At 45.4% G+C, this 26072-nt stretch overlaps 1 protein-coding gene across 3 annotated transcripts in view; it reads left to right on the top strand.

Moving 5' to 3' along the window:
- Window positions 1–26072, top strand: part of LOC139558804 (RNA-binding motif, single-stranded-interacting protein 3-like) — a 351557-nt gene that overhangs the window by 252589 nt on the left and 72896 nt on the right. For all 3 annotated transcript variants that reach the window (XM_071374246.1, XM_071374247.1, XM_071374248.1), the window contains 2 exons: window positions 7601–7758; window positions 11520–11599. In XM_071374246.1, the coding sequence (XP_071230347.1) occupies window positions 7601–7758; window positions 11520–11599 (238 nt within the window). The remainder of the gene's footprint in view (window positions 1–7600; window positions 7759–11519; window positions 11600–26072) is intronic.

Here is a 26072-nt window from a genome sequence, read left to right as displayed (position 1 = left end):
AGCTAGGTCGGTAATTCATGTGATGCATTAGACTCGGTTCCGTAGCAACGTATGCTAATTTTAGGATGGGTTCTGTGGCAGAGCGGAGTAGTGGATTAGTCCTGGGTGGCTGTAGCAGAATGAAACAAACTGTCATCGAGGTGAACGCAAAGGTGGCGCTTTTTACTCTGGTGAATGGTCAGTAACAGACCGCGTCCAGACCTACTGCGTAATTACATTACATTTCATTGACATAATGGCACGAGCAGTTAACGGATCAATTGCGTTGTATGTCAGATCATGGGCAGAAAGGAAAGAAAGAAAACCATACTTCTTCGCCTCGTTATTGCTGTGTTATAGTCTTACAGTTATGACTTCATATCAGGCAGGCAGTTTAGGATCTGTTTGTTTTTAACGTGCCGTAATTGAAAGGAAATGGCCGACTTGGGGACAGCACAAATCTTCTACGTCTCATCTCTTTGCATGAATTTGGAATGTGGGTTTTGTTAGTGTGGAGCATAGGGACATTGCGTGCTCTCTCGCTCTCGCTCTCTCTCTCTCCGTGGATGTGAGTGCATGTGCGTGCATTGATGCATGAGTGCTAATGTGTGTGTTTGCGGGAGGGGGGGGGGGTGGTGGTGGTGGTATCTGTACTCTCACATGCTCACAGAATTCCATAGCGCCCTCTTAAGGACCTAAATCCCCTCACACACACGCTTAACACATGTAGCTCTGTATCCCTCGTCCCCCCTTCACCCCCTTACTGTCCCCTCTATGTGGGGACAGTGCAGCGGGCAGACAGAGGGAGAGTGGCGGCTTGGACGTGCTTGACAACAGAACCTTCAAAGGCAGGTGGCTTGATCCCAACATTCGGGGAGGGGGGGGGGGGCTATCGCTGGGAGCAGAAGAGGGCTCATCAAAGAGCCTGTCTGACTGACAGTTTTTTGTACTGCTGCTTTTTTGTCTCTGGCTCCTTCTGACTCCTGACAAATTAAACCCGGGGCTGCTTTTGAACTGAGGGGATGTATTCGTCCGCTTTCTCACACGCCCTCTCCTTCTCTCCCGTCTCCCCCTTTGCCTGTCTCCCTCTCTATATCATTCCCATTCCCCACCTGGTTGGTGGAGCTTCTAAACCGGTACCACCGACCTGGGGTTCCTCAATGAGCACTTAGAACACATTCTACTGTATTTTTCCCTCTGGTGACACATTTGAGAAAACTAAACACATATCCACACAAACATAACTGTTATGTTACTAATAGCCCTCCCCAGAAACACTATAGTCTTTGTCTTTAATTGCCCCCCCACCCAGCTACCGTTTTGGCGCCCTCCTGTGGCTGGGGGTCATCCAATCGCCTTGAGCTCCCTTACCCCCTTGAAGACAAGAAACTGCCGGCGCTCTGAAAACGAATCAGAGAGGCTGCAGAGCCAATTACCTAGCAATGCTCTAATCCTCTCTTCCACTCTGAACAGGAAGGAAAGGGAAGGAGAAGGGAGGGCAATCAGAGCACCGGTGTAGTGTCAAATACAGTGCCCCCCCAGTCAAGACGCACATCTGTCTGTCTCTTTTCTTCTTCTGTCTGTCTCTTCTCGCTTTTATCATTTTCAATGAATACAACCTGGATGGCCTGGAGGCAGATCGTGAGCACTGTTAATAGCTTTCTACTTAAGTACTCTGCGAAGGCAACAAGGGCTTTCTTTTATGTGTCATATCTCTCTCCATGTCAAATCAGAGCTCATCCTCTCTCTCTCTCTTTCTCCCCTCCCTCTTTCTTGTTCACTCTTCTTCCCCTATAATGAGGTAATATTCATTGAAATTACACTGAGGTAAACAGAGCAGCCCTTAATATGAGAGAGGCTGTTGGCGCGGCGTGCCATCCGTCATCCCCATCAAAGAGCCCCTCACAGCCTGCAGGGGTTCCATTAACCTTCTATAGCACAGCTCAATGGCAAGAGGATGCTTCGCCAAGGCCCCAGCAAGCAATGACTCTCTCTCTCTCTCTCTCTCTCACACACATACCCGCTCATACTCATGCCCTTGCATATGCACACATACACTGGTACACACACTATGACATGCACTTAGACAAACATACACAAGCACACACAGTCGCCTCAATTACTGTTTCATTTACGGCCCGACAGCTGAGCATGTGCATTGTCTAACTATGTGAATCAGTGTCTGCCTTAATGTTGGATTTAGCATATCTGACATAATTCTGAATAGTGGTCTTCTGGAAATCAATGGGCTGTTATGGAATAGAATGATATAGAAGTCGCTTTTAATTAAGAGTTGGACGGCTCATTTTGTACTACCTACATTAAGTTGAACCCCCCAATAACTCATGAGTACACTGGAAATGTAAAACATACTTCAGCAAAAACCGTGTTTTCCTGTTTTTCCAGCATGGGTTTTGTCCATGATGGGCTTTAATCAGATCCTACATGTCCTGTTCGATAAGACACTTAATCAGAGAAAGGACCGACAGTCAGATGGAACAAGACATCCAAGATACTTCCTGTGCTCTCTATCGATAACAAAAAAAGTGGGAGGAAGCAAAAAGAGAGAGGGAGGAAGCAAAAAGAGAGAGGGAGGAAGCAAAAAGAGAGAGGGAGGAAGCAAAAAGAAGCAAAAAGAGAGAGGGAGGAAGCAAAAAGAGAGAGGGAGGAAGCAAAAAGAAGCAAAAAGAGAGAGGGAGGAAGCAAAAAGAGAGAGGGACTAAGCAAAAAAGGGACAGGGAAGAAGCACTGAGGAGTGGCTAAACATCTACACCGGACATTTATACGATCCTCATCAGTCACAGTTTGTTCCCTCTACATCTGAAAGAGGCCATTTTGAAACGGTCATTTCTGTTGATGTCTGAGTCGGGTTTTGTAATAACTCTCTGTGGATAAAGTGAAGTACCATGTATTGGGCGGCAGGTAGCCTAACTGTTAAGAGCGTTGGGCCAGTAACCGAAAGGTAGCTGGTTCAAATCCCCAAGCAGACTAGGTGAAAAATATGCCAATGTGCCCATGAGCAAGGCACTTAACCCTACTTGCTCCTGTAGGTCGCTCTGGATAAGAGTGTCTGCTAAATTACTCAAATGTAAATGTATAGGTGTTAGCCCTCAGGGCTGCTAGCCTGTGCTAGCTTGTTAGCTTGCTAGCAGCACAACACAGCCTGCTCCCATTAAGGTAATGAGAAAGGGCTGCTGGTAAAGTGAATTCGTTGGCTGGTCATTATTCTCTGTGGCTAAAGTGAAGTATCATGTCTAGGTGTTAGCCCTCAGGGCTGTTAGCCTGTGCTAGCTTGTTAGCCTACTCCCATTAAGGTAATGGGAAGAGGGTGCTGGTAAAGTGGACTCCTTGGCTGGTCATTATTCTCCGTGGCTAAAGTGAAGTATCATGTCTAGGTGTTAGCCCTCAGGGCTGCTAGCTAACCTGTTTGCCTGCTAGCTGTACCACAGCACACCTTGCTCCCATTCAGGAGAATAGAAGACGCTTGCTGTTAAAATGTAAGCCTTGCCATGGCTGCTTGTACTCAAGTGTGGCCCTGAGTACGGCGGGCTAAAGGGTGTGATGAGATGTGCTGGTGGTTGTCCAGACTGGCCGTATTGGAGAGACGCTGCTGGCCTGCTGCCACCCTCTCTCCCTGGCGCTGCCCCCGCCAGCTGTGCCCCCGCTAGCTAGAACCCTCAGGCGCTACAGACCACACGTTAGTGTAAACATACACACTCACTGGTATACACACACACTGACATAAAAATACTACACACACACTCACAAGTTGGCATACATACACGCACCCATACATGTTTACATGCACAAAGTATTCATACCCCTTTTTTTGTGTTACAGCCTGAATTCAAAATGGATTACACACAATACCCCGATAATGACAAAGTGAAATATCTAATTTACACACTAAGTATTCACACGCCTGAGTCAATACTTTGTAGAAGCAACTTTGGCAGCGATTACAGATGCGAGTCTTTTTGGATAAGTCTCTAAGAGCTTTACACACCTGGATTGTCCAATATATGCCCATTTACTGTTTTTCAAATTCTTTAAGCTCTGTCAAGATGATTGTTGATGGTTGCTAGACAGCCATTTTCAAGGCGATGTAGCCCTTTCCTGCAGTCAATGACCTCATGTGCCCTCTTTGGCCTCATGGGTGGAATGTTATTCATATTTTTCATTATTATTATGAAATTACAACAACAAAAAAATGAAATTCTGGTTTTTCTATGTCAAACAGTTTTGTTATATTTCAGTCTTCTGTGATGTACAGTTGAAGTCGGAAGTTTACATACACCTTAGCCAAATACATTTAAACTCAGTTTTTCACAAATCCTGACATTTAATCCGAGTAAACATTCCCTGTCTTAGGTCAGTTAGGATCACCACTTTATTTTAAGACTGAAATGTCAGAATAATAGTAGAGAGAATAATTTCAGCTTTTTTTCATTCATCACATTCCCAGTGGGTCAGAAGTTTACATACACTCAATTAGTATTTGGTAGCATTGCCTTTTAAATGGTTTAACTTGGGTCAAACGAAGCCTTCCACAAGCTTCCCACAGTAAGTTGGGTGAATTGTGGCCCATTCCTCCTGACAGAGCTGGTGTAACTGAAACAGGTTTTTGCCTCCTTGATCGCACACGCTTTTTCAATTCTGCCCACAAATTTTCTATAGGATTGAGGTCAGGGCTTTCTGATGGCTCTCCAATACCTTGACTTTGTTATCCTTATGCCATTTTGCCACAACTTTGGAAGTATGCTTTGGGTCATTGTCCACTTGGAAGACCCATTTGCGATCGAGCTTTAACTTCCTGACTGATGTCTTGAGATGTTGCTTCAATATATCCACATAATCTTCATCCCTCATGATGTCATCTATTTTGTGAAGGGCACCAGTCCCTCCTGCAGCAAAGCACCCCCACAACATGATGCTGCCACCCCCCTGTGCTTCACGGTTGGGATGGTGTCCTTCAGCTTGCAAGCCTCCCCCTTTTTCCTCCATACATAACGATGGTCTTTATGGCAAAACAGTTCTATTTTTGTTTCATAGAGACCATAGGACATTTCTCCAAAAAGTACAATCTTTGTCCCCATGTGCAGTTACAAACCATAGTCTGGGTTTTTTATGGAGGTTTTGAAGTAGTGGCTTCTTCCTTGCTGAGCGGCCTTTCAGGTTATGTCGATATAGGACTCGTTTTACTGTGGATATAGATACTTTTGTGCCTGTTTCCTCCAGCAGCTTCACAAGGTCCTTTGCTGTTGTTCTGGGATTGATTTGCACTTTTCACACCAAAGTACGTTCATCTCTAGGAGACAGAATGCATCTCCTTCCTGAGCGGTATGACGGCTGCGTGGTTCCATGGTGTTTATACTTGCGTACTATTGTTTGTACAGATGAACGTGGTACCTTCAGGTGTTTGGAAATTGCTCCCAAGGATGAACCAGACTTGTGAAGGTCTACAATTTTTTTTCTGAGGTCTTGGCTGATTTCTTTTGATTTTCCCATGTTGCCAAGCAAAGAGGCACAGAGTTTGAAGGTAGGCCTTGAAATACATCCACAGGTACAGCTCCAATTGACTCAAATGATGTCAACTAGCCTATCAGAAGCTTCTAAAGCCATGACATAATTTTCTGAAATTTTCCAAGCTGTTTAAAGGCACAGTCAACTTAGTGTATGTAAACCCACTGGAATTGTGATACAGTGAATTATAAGTGAAATATCTGTCTGTAAACAATTGTTGAAAAAATTACTTGTGACATGCACAAAGTAGATGTCCTAACCGACTTGCCAAACCTATAGTTTGTTAACAAGAAATTTGTGTAGTGGTTGAAAAATGAGTTTTAATGACTCCAACCTAAGTGTATGTTAACTTCCGACTTCAACTGTATATCAAGTTTAATATTGGGATGCAAACTCTAAATTGATTACATTTCAACTCTATATTTGACATGGTACAGGTGTCTTTTTTAAGCCCATAACCATGAGTGTGAGGTGTATACTTTTGTTTCAAAGTAGACTTGTTTAAGACTATCAAGAATCACTCTGTGTGACCCTGATTTAGTCCACTGCAGTAAAAGGTTAAGTTAAAACTGTAACAAGGCCACTCGGGAACATCTACTGTCGTCTTGGTAAGCAACTCCCGTGTAGATTTGGCCTTGTGCTTTAGGTTGTTGTCCTGCTGAAAGGTTAATCCGTCTACCAGTGTCTGATGGAAAAACAGACTGATCCAGGTTTTCCTGTAGGATTTAGCCTGTGCTTATAGCTGTATTCCGTTTATTTGTATCCAAAAAATCTCCCTAGTCCATGTCGATGACAAGCATACCCATAACATGATGCAGCCACCACCATGCTTGAAAATTTGAAGTGGTACTCAGTGATGAGTTGGGGTAAAGAGATGGGGTAGTCATTCAAAAATCATGTTAAACCACTATTATTGAACACTGAATGAGTCCATGCAACTTATTATGCAATTTCTTAAGAATTTTTTTACTCCTGAACTTATTTAACAAAGAGGTTGAATACTTTATTGACGCAAGACATTTCAGCTTGACATTTTTCATTAATTTCTTTAATGTTCTACGAACAAAATAGATTATGGGGTATTGTATGGGGTATTGTGTGTAGATCAGTGACACAAAATCTCAATTTAATACATTAATAATACATTAGTACACAACAAAATGTAGAAAAAGGTGTGTGAATACTTTCTGAAGGCACTGTATTTATTATGTTAAATGTGTAATGTATAGTCTAAATACATTTTCCACCTCTGGGACATTAAAGTTAATCTTATCATATCCTACATTCCCTTGCATACACACACGCGCGCTGGCATGCATAGATTACTGGTACATATGCTGGCACACACACACAGTATTACCCACATACACAGATTCCATCGCACAGATACAGTATGCGTGACCACGCGCGCATAGACGAGCATAGCAAAGCGCGCTCTGACTGTGTGTGTGAATGTGATTGTCATCATCGCGGAGACCAAGCTGTATCTGAGTTCACACAGAGTTGCCTGTGACAAGTTGTTTCGTGACAGCTCACAAGGCACTGGTTGTACATATTTAAAACGTAACTGACGCATTCTTTCTAACACACATTCGCTCTCTCTCTCTCTCTCTCTCTCTCTCTCTCTCTCTCTCTCTCTGTCTCTGTCTCTGTCTCTCTCTGTCTCTGTCTCTGTCTCTGTCTGTCTCTCTCTCTCTGTCTCTCTCTCTCTCTCTGTCTCTCTGTGTCTCTGTCTCTCTCTCTGTCTCTTTCTCTGTCTCTCTCTCTGTCTCTCTCTCTGTCTCTCTCTCTGTCTCTCTCTCTGTCTCTCTCTCTGTCTCTCTCTCTGTCTCTCTCTCTGTCTCTCTCTGTCTCTCTCTGTCTCTCTGTCTCTCTCTGTCTCTCTCTCTCTCTCTCTCTCTCTCTCTCTCTCTGTATCTCTCTGTGTGTGTATCTCTCTCTCTCTGTCTCTCTCTTTGTGTGTATCTCTCTCTCTCTCTGTGTGTGTATCTGTTCTTGTGTATCGTTGTTGCCGTATCATTCTTACGCCGAATGACCAAATGTTGAGACAATACCGTTTTTCGGGAATCTAAATCTGAATCGCGCTCTCCCTCCACAGCAACAGGAGCAGGACCCCACCAACCTGTACATCTCCAACCTGCCGGTGTCCATGGACGAGCAGGAGCTGGAGAACATGCTGAAGCCCTTCGGTCACGTCATCTCCACGCGGATACTGCGGGACGCCAACGGGGTCAGCAGAGGGGTCGGCTTTGCCAGGTATACCTGCTGGAGCACACGCACTCCATTGACAAGTGTTAGGAAGCCTGAAGGGTAGTGCCCGCCTGCCCGCCTGTGGGTTTGGATGCGTGCGGGAGAGAGAAAAAGACAACACACATACACACATTGTACATACTTCTGTCTGCATATCATCCAGCTGTTTGAGGCTATATTTTCCCCCTGTAAAACTTGAGAGTTGACCCTGCTATTTCTTCAAAGTCATGTACGTCCTCCTCATCCTCCACACTGCTCTCATTTCTCCCCCAACACAACAACACTCCCGGCTTGTTTACCCAGTGGAAGGTGTTGATGAGAACAACAACACCATCTTGCAGGGATTTCTCTTATTCAGCCCGTGCTGCAGTCCACTCCTATTCCCCACTCTATTACAGCGGGTTACAGAAGGACAGGCAGGCAGACTCCTACAGACTAACATGGACATATACACGCACGGACGTACACACACGGCTGGCACAGGCCACCTGTTCAAATGGGGAGAAAGAGGAACAGAAAGAGAGAGGCACGGGTGCGTCCGAAATGGTACCCTACCACCTATCTAGTTGATATATCCCCTGGGCTCTGGTCTAAAGCAGTGCACTAAATACTCCCATACGGTCCCATCCATTTGAGGCTCATTGGGTGTTGAGATAGAAGGCCCCAGCCTCCAGTCCACAGATGTTGAGGGACAGAGGGGCATTAGAGAGAGTCAACCTTGCTAAGTGTTTCTGCACTCCTCCATTACTGTTATCAGAGCCCATTACTGGGGGCTTCGCCGCTAATCACTGTGGACAAGACCACCTGATGTCTTTAACCATCATGCAGGGCTCCCTGCTTCACGCAGAGCAGAGGCAGAGCAGCCAGGAAGAGGATGGGTGGCTGTCGGGAGCTCATCAGACCTGAAAGAGATAAAGGGGGGGGAGAAGGGAGACGAGAGAAAGAATGAGGAAAAAGGTAGAAAAGAGAGAGAGAACAGGTTTTTAATAGAGGGAGGGGGAAAGAGAACGGAAAGAGGTAGAGAAAGAGGATGGAGAGAAACAGAGTAGGTCGTAAGGGGTAGTTGTCAGTCTGGGTCTGATCCAATTGCTCACAAGAGGGATACATTTTCCACAAAATCAAGCACTAGTTTCACTTGTGACAGAAGTGCGTTACCATATTGCATATAGTATCAAATCAATTCAAGTCCACACTATGGTAGGGCGATGGGTTTATTTAGAATTGCGTAAAAGAGAGAGGTTACCTCTGCTCTATGCAGGTTCTTTCCCCTCATCTGGGGCCTCTCTGTCATTGTGAACAGAAGGAGGGAGGGGCCGAACTGAGAGTGTGTGTAATTGTGTTAGTGTGTGTGTCTGGGACGTGTGCGCCCCATTGGCTCACTGGCTGCAGCGGTAGGTGAATGTGTGCATGGCAGGCCGTTCAAGGCCAGTCACTCTGAAAAGGGCTCCGTTGACTCATACTGCCACAATGAGACAGAGGGACCTGATCCACTTACACTACAGGACCCACTGCCGGAGAGAGAGAGCGAGGGGGAGGGTAACGGGGGTGAAGACAGATGAGAAAGAAGACAGGTGAGAAAGATGGAGAGTAAAAAATAGGTAAGAGGGGGGAGGAAAAGAGATGGATAACAGAAAGAAATGGATAAAGCATATGAAAAATATGGAGGGTAAAGAAGAGAGGTAGATGGGTATGGAAAAGGGGGTGAAAGAAAAGGGAGAGAGAAAGAAAAGAAGGATGAAACAGAAAAAGAGAAGTACGAGAGAGCAAGACAGAAAGTAAAGAATGGAGGATGATAGAGGGGAAGTGATATAGAGTGAGAGATAGATCATAGACCCCTTCCTGGTACGTACATATTTAGTTGATCAGTGGTCTGAGTCGGGCGGAGGGAAGAGAGGGAGGCGAGGCGAGGGTTTAATATGATCTTACTTTGTTCTCTGTAAATGAGATGAGTCACAGTTGCACTGTGTGACTCCAGTCCCTTAGTAACGCCACCCTTCCCGTTCCGTGACACGCAGACAGTCGGCACTCTCTCCAGTCTCTCATGTCCCATTACTGCTCACTCCACTCACGTTCCTCAATTAGCCCAGGAGAATTTGGATATCACTGTAAATCACGGGTGTACTTCCTCAATTTGCCTCAAAGTGTTGTCATAGGGCCTCGAATCTAAATTGGTTCAACATAGAAAATGTTCCATGCATACTTAAACATACTACATATAGTATATGTTATGTTTTAGGTATTCATTATTTGTAATAGTTGTATTCGGGCACTTGAGTAGGCTATACAGTGCATTGGGAAAGTATTCAGACCCCTTCCCTTCCACATTTTGTTATGTTACAGCCTTATTCTAAAATGTATTAAATCAAATAACAATCTATACACAATACCCCATAATGACAAAAAAATATAGAATTTGTATAAAATGTATAAAATAAAAAAAACAGATGCCTTATTTACATAAGTATTCAGACCCTTTGCTATGAGACTTGAAATTGAGCTCAAGTGCATCCTCTTTCCATTGATCATCCTTGAGACGTTTCTACAACTTGGAGTCCACCTGTGGTAAATTCATTTGTTTGGACATGATTTGTAAAGGCACATACTTGTTTATATAAGGTTCCACCGTTCACAGTGTATGTCAGAGCAAAAACCAAGACATGTGGTCAAAGGAATTGTCTGTAGAGCTCCGAGACAGGATTGGGTCGAGGTACAGATCTGGGGAAGGATACCAACAGCATTGAAGGTCCCCAAGGACACAGTGTCCTCCATCCTTCTTAAATGGAAGAAATTTGGAACGTACAATACTCTTCCTAGAGCTGGCCGCCCGGCCAAACTGAGCAATCTGGGGAGAAGGGCCTTGGTCAGAGAGGTGACCAAGAACCCGATGGTCACTCTTACAGAGCTCCAGAATTCCTCTGTGGAGATGGGAGAACCTTCCAGAAGGACAAACATCTCTGCAGCTTCAACCAATCAGGCCTTTATGGCAATCAGGCCGAGTTGCCAGACGGAAGCCACTCCTCAGTAAAAGACAGCCCTCTTGGATTTTGCCAAATGGAACCTAAAGGACTCTCAGACCATGAGACACAAGATTCTCTGGTCTCTGAATGGACCTTGAGTGGACCAGCCAAAGCCCAGACTTGAACCCGATCGAACATCTCTGGAGAGACCTGAAATAGCTGTGCAGCAACACTCCCCATCCAACCTGACAGAGCATGAGTGGATCTGCAGAGAAGAATGGGAGAAACTCCCCAAATACAGGTGTGCCAAGCTTGTAGCATCATAACCAATAAGACTCAATGCTGTAATCGCTGCCAAAGGTGCTTCGACAGAGTAAAGTGTCTGAAATTCTTATGTAAATGTGATATTTAAGTTTGAATACATTTGCAAACATTTCTAAAAACCTGTTTTTGCTTTGTCGTAATGGGGTATTGTGTGTAGATTGATAACGGGGGGAAAACGATTTAATCCATTTTAGAATAAGGCTGTAACGTAACAAAATGTGGAATAAGGCAAGGGGTCTGAATACTTTCCGAATGCTCCGTACACTGCCAGGTTAAAGAATAGATACCTCGGCTACGACGTGTGACGCAACGAAAACGTATGCCCTCCCTACACCTCTGGATAAGGAGCGTCTGCTAAATGACTAAAATGTAGACGCATGAAAGGGACCGTATTGTATGTTTTTTTTATAGCAGGTTTTATGTATTCATCATGTGTAATGCCCCCAGTTGTGTTCATCTATCCATGTCCTTTTCTTTTCGCTACAGGATGGAGTCGACGGAGAAATGTGACGTTGTGATACAGCATTTCAACGGGAAATACCTGAAAACCCCGCCGGGTATTCCAGGTAAGAAGACTTAACTCTCTGCTTTAAACATTCCTCTCACACCCCCCCCCCCCCCCCCCCTCCCATTTTCACAGAGAAAACCCACTCCTCCCTACCTCCGAAAACCCCTCCGTCCCGATTCAGTTATGTAAATTTCAACTTCCCTCTCCTTGATTGTGTACAATTGCACTTCTGATACCCGACGCGGAGCGTTGTCGCTAGCTCATCTCTCACTAGTACTCTCCTCCCATTCAACAAAAAAAAGGGCGTGCCTGGCTATCGCTGACTGTTTGACTCGGGAGCTTCTAGGGAAGCCGAAGCGCTCTTAATATTCACACCGCGGGCCTCTCTGCTGCTCCGAAATCTACTTAAGAGCTGCCTTTCCTGCAGCCAACCTGCCAACGGGACCCAGAGAGAGGGAGTGAGCGAGAAAGGTGAGGGAATGCAACAGTGGGCTGCCTCAGCAGTTTTCAGGCCAGGTGCAGTGGTGCACTAAGACCCCTGTTCATTTCAAAAGGGAGCTGAGTGCAAGAGGGTTTCCACAGGGACACAGCATGGATTGCCCTTAGAATATAGTCCCTTACAGTACTGTCCCCATTTTTTCAATTGCCCCGTAATCCACTGAGCCCACTGCATAGGCTATCCCACTAGCCATTAAAGGCATGCGCGTATATTGGGCTGGGATGTAATGGGAAACCTTTAAAGTGATAATATCACACTGACCTTCCCCTTTAAGTGTCCCCTCCCAGGTGCTTTGGGGGAAACTATTATGATTTATAGATTCTAAGGAAAGGTGCCAACTGACAAGATTTTCAGCGATCAGCTAGAAATCAGTCTTCGTATGTCATAAAACGTAATCAAATTGAAATTGTCATAATCTGAAGTCTTCGGCTAAGTTGCTGTAATTTGATGGTCTCCTCTTACACGGTGACGTTTGATTACAACGTCTAATTTTGTTATTGTTGTTGATAAGAGCTAATTTCCCTTGGACACTGGTGCTATTGATAGACTGATTCATCCAGTCACTGTTGTGTTTACCTTGTTAGCTACAGTATGGGGTGGCAGGTAGCCTAGTGGTTAGAGCGTTGGGCCAGTAACCGGAAGGTTGCTGGATCAAATCCCTGAGCTGACAAGGTAAAAATCTGTCGTTCTACCCCTGAGGAAGGCACTGTTCCCTGGGCGACGTGGATGTCGAATTAAGGCAGCCCCCCTTTCCCAATAGTCTGTGCCTCTATAGAGATTGAAATGTACTGTCTTTTTCTATCAAAACCCTGTCCACGTTGACACTGTCTGCCAAACGGAGATCCCTCAACAACATGCTTCTAAACATCAAACTCAAATGTTCTAGCTGCAGGTCCCCAGAGAGCAGAGCTCATGGCCTCTTGTGAGGCAAAGCAGATCCTCCTCCTCAGGCCTGTGAAGTCCACACCACTAGCGTAGCGTTAGCATAGCGTAGCGTTGTGTTCTGTGAGGCCCACAGCGAAGCGTAGCCTAGCGGTTTTATGAAGGCCACAGCACTAGCATAGCCTAGCGATAGCGTAGCCTGGCGTTAGCTTAGTGTAGCGTGTTGTGAAGGCCACAGTGTAACTTTTTGTAACTGTTGTGTCGTGGTGCTGCTAGTATTTCCCCTGAGCCTGTTGCTATTCAGGGCAGCCTCTGCATCGATCCTGTTCTGACAGCTCAGGGGCTCCCCCCGGTGCCCCTCAACACATGCTCAGCATGCTAGCCTAGTGTGTGTGTGTGTGTGTGTGTCAGACGGACGTGACTAGCCTTCTCACACTGTACCCAAGACAGGCACTCACACACGTACGCACTCGCCCACCCATGCGCGTGCACACACACACACACACACACACACAAAACCCCTCATCCTGACCCGAATGTGCAGTGTGAGCATCTACATAATGCTAATGTCCTCCTTTTTCTTTTATATCACCATTTAACACAACCCAGAAACACAATGTACACATTCCTCTCTCAATGTCCTCAGCTTGCTAGAGTTCCCTCTGGCCGACATTTTGACAAGCCTCTGAATTGCCTGCTTGGCCACTCCATCATATTTAGTCAGATAGAGAGATGGGGCACGGGCACTGTCACCAGTTATGGCTTTTCTACTCGGGTGTGTCCAGTTGCTGTGAGAGGATATAGAATTGTCACCCCGTGTCCCATAGGAGGAAGTAAATATCCGGAAGTCAGCTACAGATCATCAGTTAATGTCGAGGGGCCGTAGGGAAATAAGCAGGTTGCCACATGGGCAGGAAGTCCGTGATTCCAAGATAAGGCAAGTACAGAGCTGGAGATGTGTGGTGCGGACGCAGGGAATGACATTGCACATATGAAAAGCAGAAGGAGGTCTGTACATTAAGTTGTACAGTTACCATACAGGAAAACAAAGCAAATGTTACCTAACTACACAGTAACTACACTAGTTACTAAATATTTTCGAACAAAGTGACGTTAGCGCGTTTTAATTTCAATTCAATAAGGTGACACTAAACTTTTACCATACTGATGAATTTATTTTCCTATGTGTTGCTAAAGCCTGTGTGTGAGATGAGATGTGGATTGGAGCAGTCAGCTCTCCCCTTGTTTGATCCAGAGACAGAGACATGATCAATCGCTCCGAATGGGGACCACAGCTGTTTAGGTATTCTGTGCAATGCGGCAGTCAACGCTCCCTCCCGCCTGCGCCCGTTCAACTCAACTCAAACACGCATACGTACGCACACATGCTCGCAGGAGAGATAGTTTGAAGGATGGTTTATGAAAACAACACCCTTGTTTTTCAGTGTCTGTTTAGTGTAAACAAAAGTACGTTTTTTTGAAATGTCGCTAAAGTTGTAGAACATAGTGAGAGTGAGACCCAATATACAGTTGAAGTCGGAAGTTTACATACACTGAGGTTGGAGTCATTAAAACTTGTTTTTCAACCAAACAGGTACAAAAGTATCTATATCCACAGTAAAACGAGTCCTCTATCGACATAACCTGAAAGGCCGCTCGGCAAGGAAGACGCCACCACTCCAAAACCGCCATAAAAAAGCCAGACTATGGTTTGCAACTGTACATGGGGACAAAGATTGTACTTTTTGGAGAAATGTCCTCTGGTCTGATGAAACAAAAATATAACTGTTTGGCCATAATGACTATTGTTATGTTTGGAGGAAAAAGGGGGAGGCTTACAAGCTGAAGGACACCATCCCAAACGTGAAGCATGGGGGTGGCAGCATCATGTTGTGGGGGTGCTTTGCTGCAGGAGGGCCTGGTGCACTTCACAAAATAGATAGCATAATGAGGGAGGAAAATTATGTGGATATATTGAAGCAACATCTCAAGACATCAGTCAGGAAGTAAACATTTCCAAATGGACAATGACCCCAAGCATACTTCCAAAGTTGTGGCAAAATGGCTTTTAAGGACAACAAAGTCAAGCTATTGGAGTGGCCATCACAAAGCCCTGACCTCAATCCCATAGAACATTTGTGGGCAGAATGGAAAAAACGTGTGCGAGCAAGGAGGCCTACAAACCTGACTCAGTTACACCAGCTGTTTTAGGAGGAATGGGCCAAAATTCACCCAACTTCTTGTTGGAAGCTTGTGGAAGGCTACCCGAAACGTTTGACCTAAGTTAAACAATTGAAAGGCAATGCTACCAAATACTAATTGAGTGTATGTAAACTTCTGACCCACTTGGAATGTGATGAAAGAAATAAAAGCTGAAATAAATCATTCTCTCTACTATTATTCTGACATTTCACATTCTTAAAATAAAGTGGGGATCCTAACTGACCTAAGACAAGGAATTTTTTTACGAGGATTAAATGTCAGGAATTGTCAAAAACGGAGTTAAAATGTATTTGGCTAAGGTGTATGTAAACCTCCGACTTCAACTGTGTGATTTACGGGGGTGAACAAGAGCATTTGGAAAGTCAAAGGCAGAGCAGATAAAAATGATTTCATCCTCCTAGCGGTGTGAGCCTAGCCGATTAGGTCCTTCTCATGCAATGCATTCAAACGGCTTATCATTGACACCCGTTTCAAAATGAAGATGCATTACACCTTGTTCCATTCTGGCAGGTGGACTGATCTCATGCTGCTCATCTCATGTCAGCAGGAAGAATGAACTGATGAGATTAAAAATAAAATGCTACTTCAACCTATTGTTGCTCTTTGTTCTTGGAATTGGAGCGTCGGAAGGGAACATTCAAATGACAGCTTGCTTTGCTTGATCAGCACAGTGAGGGTGTTTCCAGATTTATTTTAGGAAGTTGCTAAAGATTGACATTGCCCGATGATAACTTCAGTGATCACATGGATACAGACAAACCAAGATCAAGTCCAGACTGATTAGAAGTCTCCTTTTATCCCTTCATCCTTTATCTCCCTTTGTTCTAGTCTTTTCTGAGTGTAGAGGCAACATGGCTGCACGGCTGAAAGTCAGCTCCAATTGCCCAATAGAAGCTCTATAAATTATGGAAATCACATCAGGAAGTGGTGATGGTCCTGGGAGACGGAACCCAAACGGAAACATGCTGAATGTACTTGCCCTTTCCTGCTCCTCTTTCTCACAGTCCTTTTCCATCCCCTCTGTCTGTTTTCATGATTCCTCTGCAAACCACAGTGTCTCCCAGGCTCTTTCTTGGCTGTATCTCTCTATGTATCTTTTATTCCAAACAACTGACGACTAAAGCCGTGTTCCTCCCGACGACTGCAGGCAGCAGTGCTTTCCCATGCAACAGCAGTGCTTTCCCATGTTAAACATCTCCACATATGACTGTGGTTGCATTTGGAAAATCTTTCCTACTCCCCAATTTTCTCTGATTTACTTCCCTTGTTCGTGAGGGATTCCGATGACACCCAGGCCTTTGGTTTGGTGAAGCCTCCATACCCACTCGCCCACCGCAGACCCACCAGATGCCAGAGAACCAGGGGCCACCCCTGGCAAGCCTCCCTCTCCCAAAGCGTAACCAGGGCCAATAGACCGTCAGAATGTTGGCCCGATGTTGGCCGAACTACAAATCCCATCATTCTTAGCAAAACAATGGGGCCTGGCCCGCCGGGGCTGCAGGCAAAGCTCCCTCCCTAGCCGTCCGACCAGCCTCAGCCAAGGCGCTCTGATGCCAAGATATAGCAGAGACAGCGCACAGTATTAAACATCCCTCGCTGAATCCAGGGATGTCCCAAATCACTTGGTAAGTCATAAAAGCCCTTCTGAAACTGTCAGTCATACTTGAGTAATCCATGTTAATTTCTCAGATCCCTCCCACACTCCCCTGGCTAATAAGCGGCCTGTCTGATGTCCAATTTTCTCTTCCGGAGATAGATTGTACACGTTACAGAGCTGAGCAGGATGGAGGTTTGTGCTTCTGGATTGCAAAGCCGTGTCAGACAATCTAAGTGATGTACATAAGCACGTGTGGGATGTAGGTTGATCTGGCATTGATCTGCAATTAGTTTTTAATGAAACTCAATTTTATCGTGTATTGTATATTATTTTTTTATCATTATCCTTAGTTTTTTAACCAATATAAACTATATTTTTATGTTTCTCAGTCGTGATTGCATTATTTCACAGCAACACTATCATCATTTCTGATATGCAGAGCAATGGATAATAATTATCCTCCATGGTCTTTTAAGAGTGTGGAAATACACTTTTGAGAAAGATATTGCATCTTAATGGAATCTGTTCCCGTAGGGTAAACCCTCTGGCTGCCTGCGCGTCTCACCATTAAACCAGGGAGACACAGGAAGTTATTAAAATCCCCAGTAAATCACAGATTCTCTACGAGGGATCAATTTCCCCCCCGACGTGCACTTTCTCATTAGACTCTTATCTCACCCACAGACAATCATCTGGATTTGTCACGCTTTGTTTGTTTGGTCACTGAACTATATCAGTCACCGGCACCGTGCGCACAGCCGACGGTGAGGAAAAATCTCTCTCTCTCTCTCTCTAGCTCTCTCTGAGACCGTCGCAAAGCAATGAAATGTATTCAGCGACTGCACTACGGCAACAATAATAGTCTTCAAAATTTGGTTAGAGGAGAGGGATGCTTTAGCTCTGAGGGGTTTTGGGCGTGTGCGGTAATGATGGATTCTGCTCTCCACTCATCCAAGTCTAATGTGGAGAGAGACGGAGGGAGAGAAAAGAGCGATGGACAAAGAGGAAAGGAGGGAGTGGGAGGTAGAAAGAAAGAGAGAGAGAGAGAGTGAGAGAAAGAGAGAGGGGTGTACAGATCAAAATAGAGGGCGAGAGACATAGGACAGAAAAGGAGCATGAAGTGAGAAAGAGAGAGAGAGAGAGAGAGAGACAACCCAGAGTTTAGAATCCTTCCAGCCGGCCCAAAGTTTAGGGGCCTTTTCTCTGCCTGTGGAGATCAAAGGATGACCTTGGTTGTGAGATGGTCTCCTGGACTTGACCCTGCTCAACCCACCCCAGCTGTTCTCTGGATTGATCTCACTCCTCTCTCATCCTCTCTCATCCACCCTCCCCTACTCACATTATAGACATTCCTTCTCATCATCCCTCCCTACTCAGCTTGTTTTTTGGATTCAGTTCTTTGCACACAATATTATTGTTGGAGCCAAATGCTCGTTTCGGGATTTATGTGAAATTCACTGTTTTTGCCCCATTATAAATGATAGCCAGTTTGTTGCATAATAATTCTTTATTATAAGAAAAACGGAGAACCCTTCAGCTTATTTGGAACGATGGCAATATGTTTGCAAATGTTGGATAGGTGCAAACTGTAGTAACAGTATCAGCATACAGTTTAAGCATAATATTTCCTTATTTGGCTAGATTTGTGAGATACACATTAATCATGGAACACCACCGCTCTGGACATGAAGAATTATTCAAAAGTTTGAACCCAGGGACCTACTGTTACGGCTTGTCGACAATGCACCCTAATCATGTTGAGCTGCTCCGTAGTTAGGTCACAGGACTCATAGCCCGGGGCCATGGCCTGTCTTACAGACTGAAGATTTGAGATTGCTGAGGAGGGTAGTATGGCCTTGGCATCTGTGGTAATTTTGGTATTCTGGATGCGGGCGTTCCGTGGCTCAGTACTCTACTCCCCTCCGCCTCCCGCTAGCCATCCATTTTGTTAGATCAGGGAGTTTGATGAAGAGCTTTTTCTGAAACTCGTATGTGTAAAGGGTTGCGTGCGTCGAAGATAGGGTAGTTAGTATTCACCCCCTCAACTGTAGAGCACCATCATCGCACTATTTGAAGAGACATATAGCCTAACTAGTATGCCATTATATAGTGACAAATAAGAAATATCTCCATAAGTGACATGAACACATTTTTCAACTTATGTTACGTACAACTACAATGGTGAAATGTCACTATTTTGACGTATTCGAATGAGACCATGTTGGCTTAAAATTAGTACATATCGGGAAGTAGACAAAAATAACTTGGCTGACACAGCTTGCTCCGCACTGACCTTTAGGCTGCTTGTTTGTGTCTAATGTCTGTATGTCCCACATCCTGTGTGGTGGGAAAACTGGGCATCTGTTCCGGCTCCCAACCGAATGTCATTGTCACCGTCGTCCGCCACCCCAGTTTGTCCCAGGACACCTACGACAGAGAGATTAAACCTGACAGTGCCCCGAAATAGAGCTGGTCTGCCATTAGAGCTGAGAACGGGGTGTGTGGGAACACAGAGGTCACGCTTACAGGTATTTTTGGAAATGCTGCTGGACCTCTCACAAGCACGCGCGCGCACGCACGTGCACACACACGCGCACACACACAGGACCTCCGATGGACAAACAGACACACGCACACACTGGACCTTGGATGGTCATTCATCCTGATCCAACAGCGGTCATCTTCTATGTCCCCTTTTTCCCCTAGACTTCCTTTGGTAACAGCATGGCAATGTTTCTCCTTTCTCACATGGGTCTTTGGCAAGTCTATTTATTTTAATGCCTGCTGGCTGACATTTATGAACAGAACAGTCCATCCTCTGACACCGCTTAGTATATAGGTCCTGGGTGGCAGGAAGCTTGGCACCAGTGATGTATTGGGCCGTACGCACTACCCACTGTAGCACCTTACGTCGAGCAGTTGCCATACCAGGCAGCGATGCAACCGGTCAGGATGCTCTCGATGGTGCAGCTGTAGAACTTTTTTAGGATCTGGGGACCCATGCCACATCTTTTCAGTCTCCTGAGGGGGAAAATGTGTTGTTGTGCCCTCCTCACGAGTGTCTTGGTGTGTTTGGACCCTGATAGTTTGTTGGTGATGTGGACACCAAGGAACTTGAAACCCTCGACACGAATCGACGTGGTTGTAATGGGGGCTTGTTCGGCCCTCCTTTTCCTGTAGTCCACAATCATCTCCTTTGTCTTGCTCACATTGAGGGAGACGTTGTTGTCCTGGCACCACCCTGCCAGGTCTCTGACATCCTCACTAGGCTGTTGTCGGTGATCAGGCCTACCACTGTTGTGTTGTCAGCAAACTTAATGATGGTGTTGGAGTCGTGCTTGCCCACGCAGTCGTGGGTGAACAGGGAGTACAGGAGAGGACTAAGCACACACCCCTGAGGGGCCCCAATGTTGAGGATCAGCGTAGCAGATGTGTTGTTGCCTACCCTTACCCCCTGGGGGCGGCCCGTCAGGATGTCCAGGATCCAGTTGCAGAGGGACGTGTTTAGTCCCAGGGTCCTTAGCTTAGTGATGAGCTTTGTGGGCCCTATGGTGTTGAATGCTGAGCTGTAGTCAATGAACAACATTCTCACATAGGTGTTCCTTTTGTCTAGGTAGGAAAGGGCAGTGTGGAGTGCGATTGAGATTGCGTCATCTGTGGATATGTTGGGTGGTATGCGAATTGGAGTGGGTCTAGGGTTTCCGGGATGATGGTGTTGTGAGCCATGACCAGCCTTTCAAAAAACAGACTCAGTAAGGGAGAGCTTGCCAATGTCAGTGAGAGCATAAAAGGCATTTAGCTCGTCTGGTAGGCTCACGTCACTGGGCAGCTCGCGGCTGGGTTTCCCTTTGTAGTCCAAAATAGTTGGCAAGCCCTGCCACATCCAACGAGTGTCAGAGCCGGTGTAGTAGGATTCAATCTTAGTCCTGTATTTTTCTCTTTGCCAGTTTGATGTTTTGTCTGAGGGCATAGAAGGATTTCTTATAAGCATCCGGATTAGTCTTCCACTCCTTTAAAGCGGCAGCTCTAGCCTTTAGTTCGATGCTGATGTTGTCTGTAATCCATGGCTAGCAAAACAGTCCTGTAGTGTAGCGTTTGCGTCATCTGACACTTCCGTATTGAGCGAGTCACTGGTACTTCCTGCTTTAGTTTTTGCTTGTAAGTAGGAATCAGGAGGATAGAATTATGGTCAGATTTTCCAAATGGAGGGAGAGCTTTGTATGCGTCTGTGTGTGTGGAGTAAAGGTGGTCTCGAGTTTTTTTCCTCTGGTTGCACATGTGACATGCTGGTAGAAATTAGGTTAAACAGATTTAAGTTTGCCTGCATTAAAGTCCCCGACCACCAGGAGTGCCACTTCTGGTTGAATATGTTCTTGTTTGCTTATGGCCTTATACAGCTCGTTGAGTGCGGTCTTAGTGCCAGCATCGGTTTGTGGTGGTAAATAGACGGCTACAAATAATATAGATGAGAACTCGCTTGGTAGATATTGTGGTCTACAGTTTATCATGAGGTACTCTACCTCAGGCGAGCAATACCTCGACTTCTTTAATATTAGACATCGCGCACCAGCTGTTATTAATAAATAGACACACACCCAGCCCCTCGTCTTACCAGACGTAGCTACTCTTTCCTGACAATGTACAGAAAACCCAGCCAGCTCTATATTATCCGTGTCATCGTTCAGCCACGACTTGGTGAAACATAAGATATTTCAGTTTTAAATGTTTTAAATTACAACCGATGGTAATGGCAATTTTCTCAATCGCCTACGAATCCTAACAAGGCACCCCGACCTTCTCCCTCTGTATCTCTGCCTTTTCTTCACGCATATGACAAGGATTTGTCCCTGGTCTCCGGAGAGCAGTATATCCTTTGTGTCGGACTCATTAAAGAAAAAATATTTGTCAGTTCGAGGTGAGTAATCGCTGTTCTGATGTCCAGAAGCTCTTTTAGGTCATGCGAGACAGTAGTAGCAACTTTATGTACAAGATAAGTTACAAACAATGCGAAAAAATTAACACACTAGCACAGTTGGTTAGGAGCCCGTAAAACAGCAGCCAATCCCCTCTGGCGCCAGTATTATTTGTATTTTATTTTTTATTTAACCTTTATTTAACTATGCAAGTCAGTTAAGAACAAATTCTTATTTTACAATGACGGTCTACCCCGGCCAAACCCTAACCTGGACGATGCTGGGCCAATTGTACGTCGCTCTATGGGACTCCCAATCACGGCCTGTTGTGATACAGCCCGGGATCGAACCAGAGTCTTTAGTGACGCCTTTAGCACTGAGATGCAGTGCCGTAGACCACCGCACCACTGTGCAATAGACTTGTGCAATACATTAGGAGATAAAGAAGATTGCGTTCTTCATTTCACCGGTCACATAAGTTTTCATTATGAAGCTTACCGGTAGTCCCCAGTCACGTGGTGTTTGTTTGTGCAGCACACACCAGGTGATCTAGTTACAGTATGGAATTCACAACAACATGTTTGCCAGCTAGATATCTTATAATTACTAAGTTAACCGTCTTAAAATGTGCTAAATGCTCTGCAGTTGTGCATTTGGTTTGCTAATTTAGTAGCTAGTTAGCTGTCTAGCTAAGTGCTTAGCTTCTTGCAAAATCAAGATTTGAGAGCAAAGGATCCCCTCCTGGATCAACAGCCTTGCTGTCTAATATTTGTTCGTGAGCTGGTATTTTGTCCTGAAAATAGTTTCGTTCAGAGACTGTATAAAATGCACTCGGTAGCATTTATTTAGCATTCACTATGTGATTTTATATTTACTTGTTAGCATTGTTAACCTTCGGATCTCAGAGGCTCAGTGTGGTTTGAAAATAGCTCCCCTTGTGTTCACTGCCAGTATTACCGAATGTACCGGGATGTTGCAAGGTTGGTATGAAGGTATGATATTCTGGATGTTGCCCAAGCCTAGTGGAAATGCACCTGCATCAGACGTCATCTTACCCCTCACTTTCTCTGGCTCTTTTTTTTTTACTACCTTTCTCTTACATCTCTTTGTCTCGCTCTTTCCTACACACAAACACACAGACAGATACAGACATAGACACACAAACACAATATATTTTTACTCTTTATCTCTGTGTCGCTTGCTCACAAACACCCCCTCCCCCCCTCATCTTAGGAGTCCATTGCTTTGATTACCTCCAGCCTGGACCTGAGATTGTCTCACTGAGAAAGGCTTGGCTGTGGACTGCAGTGGGACAGTAATTGCCAGAGCCTTCCTCTGTTCTGCAGTCAGTCAGTGCTCCGGCATTCCACGTCTGGCGGAAAATATGAAGCTGTGGTGTCTGGGGCCACCCCTGCAGCTCTCCGCTCCGCCGCTCTCCTGGCTGTGGATCTTACACCCGCTGGGCACACTAGTAATAGGGGAAACACAACAGTAACTGCCCATGGAGGCAGGCCAGACACTTTCAGACACAGTGCTGTGCCGTGGGGAATCGGGGCTGAATCAGGCCTCTGAGAGACTCAAAGTGGCTTACATGCTTGTTTTAGTCTTATCTGATCGATTGAAAAGCAGAGCCATTGTATGTATTGCTTTCTTTACAACAATGGACTGTGTATGTAGGTGACTCACTGTGTAGGCTTATCGACGTAGGTGGCTAATTGCCTATACACTGCCCCATTCATGGCTCTTGCTGAATTGTAGAAATAGCAATAGTGGTTGTGTAAAAAGCTGTTCAGTATTACTGATAACAGTGATGTAGTTATGATAACACCAGCACCTAATTTTTCCATTGAAAATACCTAGTCCCTACACATTTATGAATTACCCTAATCAATTAATATCCGTCTTTCAGCCCCAGACATAATCTCACCGCAAATGTACCCCACAATACATTTTTTTTAGGATGTCTTATTTGTGGAAGGGCACTCGGCCTTCCGCGAGAGGGGGCATGTGGAGTGCATCCGATTTCAGGCTGAAAAGCAAATGGCGTTGGAGATCAAGGATTATACAGCACATTTTTAAGTAGAGCGGCTGGCTAATGATTCTGTTGGCTCCCCGCGAACCCAGGGCTGCATTTCCTCCCTATGCTGCTAAATGTTGCTGTTAATACCCGGCGCTATCACCACTATCACCTCTCAATCTGAAGCTTTGCCAATGGTCCGGCATAAATGCCGGACATAAATGCCGGTCTGGGGGTCCTTATAAAGGTATTCTATTTTTATGTGCTTGAAATTAGGACCTAGAAAGATAAGTACATTCTCAGTGTTTTCCTACAGCTGGGCGTTTGATTGGAGGATGCACAACCATTGCAGTTACATTGAAATGCCTTTTTAAGATGCTTTAAAAATACCTTTTGGCATACAGTAGTATAAAGTATAAAGTATGTACTAAAATGTGAATACTTTCTCAGGATCTCAGCTTCTTATAGCCTTAATTAGGCTATATTACATTATGTAGGTTATAACCGTGGTAAAGCTGCTATTGGCCACCCTGTTTTAGCATCTTATTACCACAATAGTAACTGATGAGGTCCCGGTCACCCAAAGTTTCCATATTGAGGTTTGGCTGTGCAATTTACATTTGAAATTGAAATCATACACATTCCTCCTAATCTGTGTAGAACAGGCTGATGTGTTGCCTCAAACTGTGAGCAACTCCGGCATCCCCATGTTACCTTTTCTTTACCCACTCGGTGGCAGACATTTAAAAAAAAGTACGTTTCATGCCATTTAGCCATCTGCTCTGTTCAACTACAGCACTCTTCCCCGCACATAAACACACGCGCGGTTAACACACACTCACAAAGTCATTTTGAAGTGTGGTAATTGCTTTTGGAAAGCCCCAAAAAAGGAATAGAATAATTATTCTGAGTCTGATCGTCAAACAAAAGATCAAAAAATAAGGAGCGGGATCAAGTTAACTCGTCCAATAGGCTCATTTGGGAGAGAAAACAACACAAGGACTTGGTAGTGACGGGAAGAGGGTCCAAAACCCCCCCCCTTCTCGCTAGTCGCCATTACAAACAGGCAGGATTAGGCAACTGGACCCCGCTGTGGCTCTGAATGGATCAAAGGGGAAGAGAAGAAGGGCCCTCTCTCCAGTATTATCTAAATAACAGGCCCAGGAATTCAATAAGCGTTCGCTTCCTTCATCATCGCTCCCAATTAAGCTGCAGCATGTGGCAGGCTGGTTGTTGCCGTACCGACTCTCCTGCCCGCTACCTTTGTGTTCAGCACAGTAGTTCTAGTTGTCAAAATGTTGTGGGACGTTAGTTGCCTGTCACGCACACCGAGACACATTTTTTTATCAATGTATTCCCATTGGAAATCTAATTTGAATTCTTCTGTCTCCCCCCACTCATTTCATCTGCCCTTGGACTCGCTGCCTCTCTATGCCCCTCTATGCCCAACTAGGCCCTCCTCTCACACTGAGCAGAGGAGCCTCTGTCCATCACCGCATTGTTAGTGAGGCATGGCTGTATCGATATCTAGACTGTTTCCCCTTGGGTCGGCGCATGGAGGGAGAGAAAAGCTTCTCTCCACCATCGATCTGGGCCCATTAATGGAGGATGAGAAAAACAAGTGCTTTCATCACGTCTGAGACGTTTAGGCAAGGGCTTACTCAAAGTTTTTCTCGTCAGGGCAGCCATTCTGCTGTATTCCTGTTCATCCCGCCTGCCTTTTCCTCTGGGATTCACAGAATGCATACCAGACACGGCCACACACAGACACAATATATATATGTGAAGTGTTTCAAGGTAGTGATGCAGTTGGCTTTTGAGCATTGGTCTACCGCGACGGGGAGTTTCTGCCACCAGCGTAGGCTACAGAAAAACAATGGGACAACACATTGAGAGAGAGATGAGAGACAGAGAGATTGCGTGTGTGTGGGGGGAGGGGTGGGGTGATGTATGAGCCTGAGAAAGCAAGAGATGACAGAGAATGTGTAGCCTATGAGAGATGCGGCGAGAGAGAGAATGTGTGAGAGAAAAAAGCTAGAGAGAGGGAGAGCAGTGCACCTGCTGCTGCTTCTATGAACTAGTGGAAAGCTCTTGTCAACAGAGCCTTAATTACAGCCCAGGACACTGCCCCATTCACACAGTAGAGCACCTACTGGTCCCAGGCCTCCCCCTCCACCACCGGACACCTCAACCAGCCACTCCTCAGGGCCTGTATTCACAAAGGGAGGAGTTCCGACCCGAGTTAAGCATGCGTAGATGGAATGTAATTCCCTTTTTTATGCACTTTTCTCATGTAGCAGTATTGTTAGAGAAGGGTAAAGATCGAGGTCCAGGCAGGTATTACACTGCCGGATATAAAACTAGTAGGAGAGTGTGAGTACTGCTACCAGACACACACAC

This window comes from Salvelinus alpinus, chromosome 29, assembly GCF_045679555.1.
Source record: "Salvelinus alpinus chromosome 29, SLU_Salpinus.1, whole genome shotgun sequence".
Lineage (NCBI taxonomy): Eukaryota > Metazoa > Chordata > Actinopteri > Salmoniformes > Salmonidae > Salvelinus > Salvelinus alpinus.
This window is presented reverse-complemented; position numbering and strand designations above follow the sequence as displayed.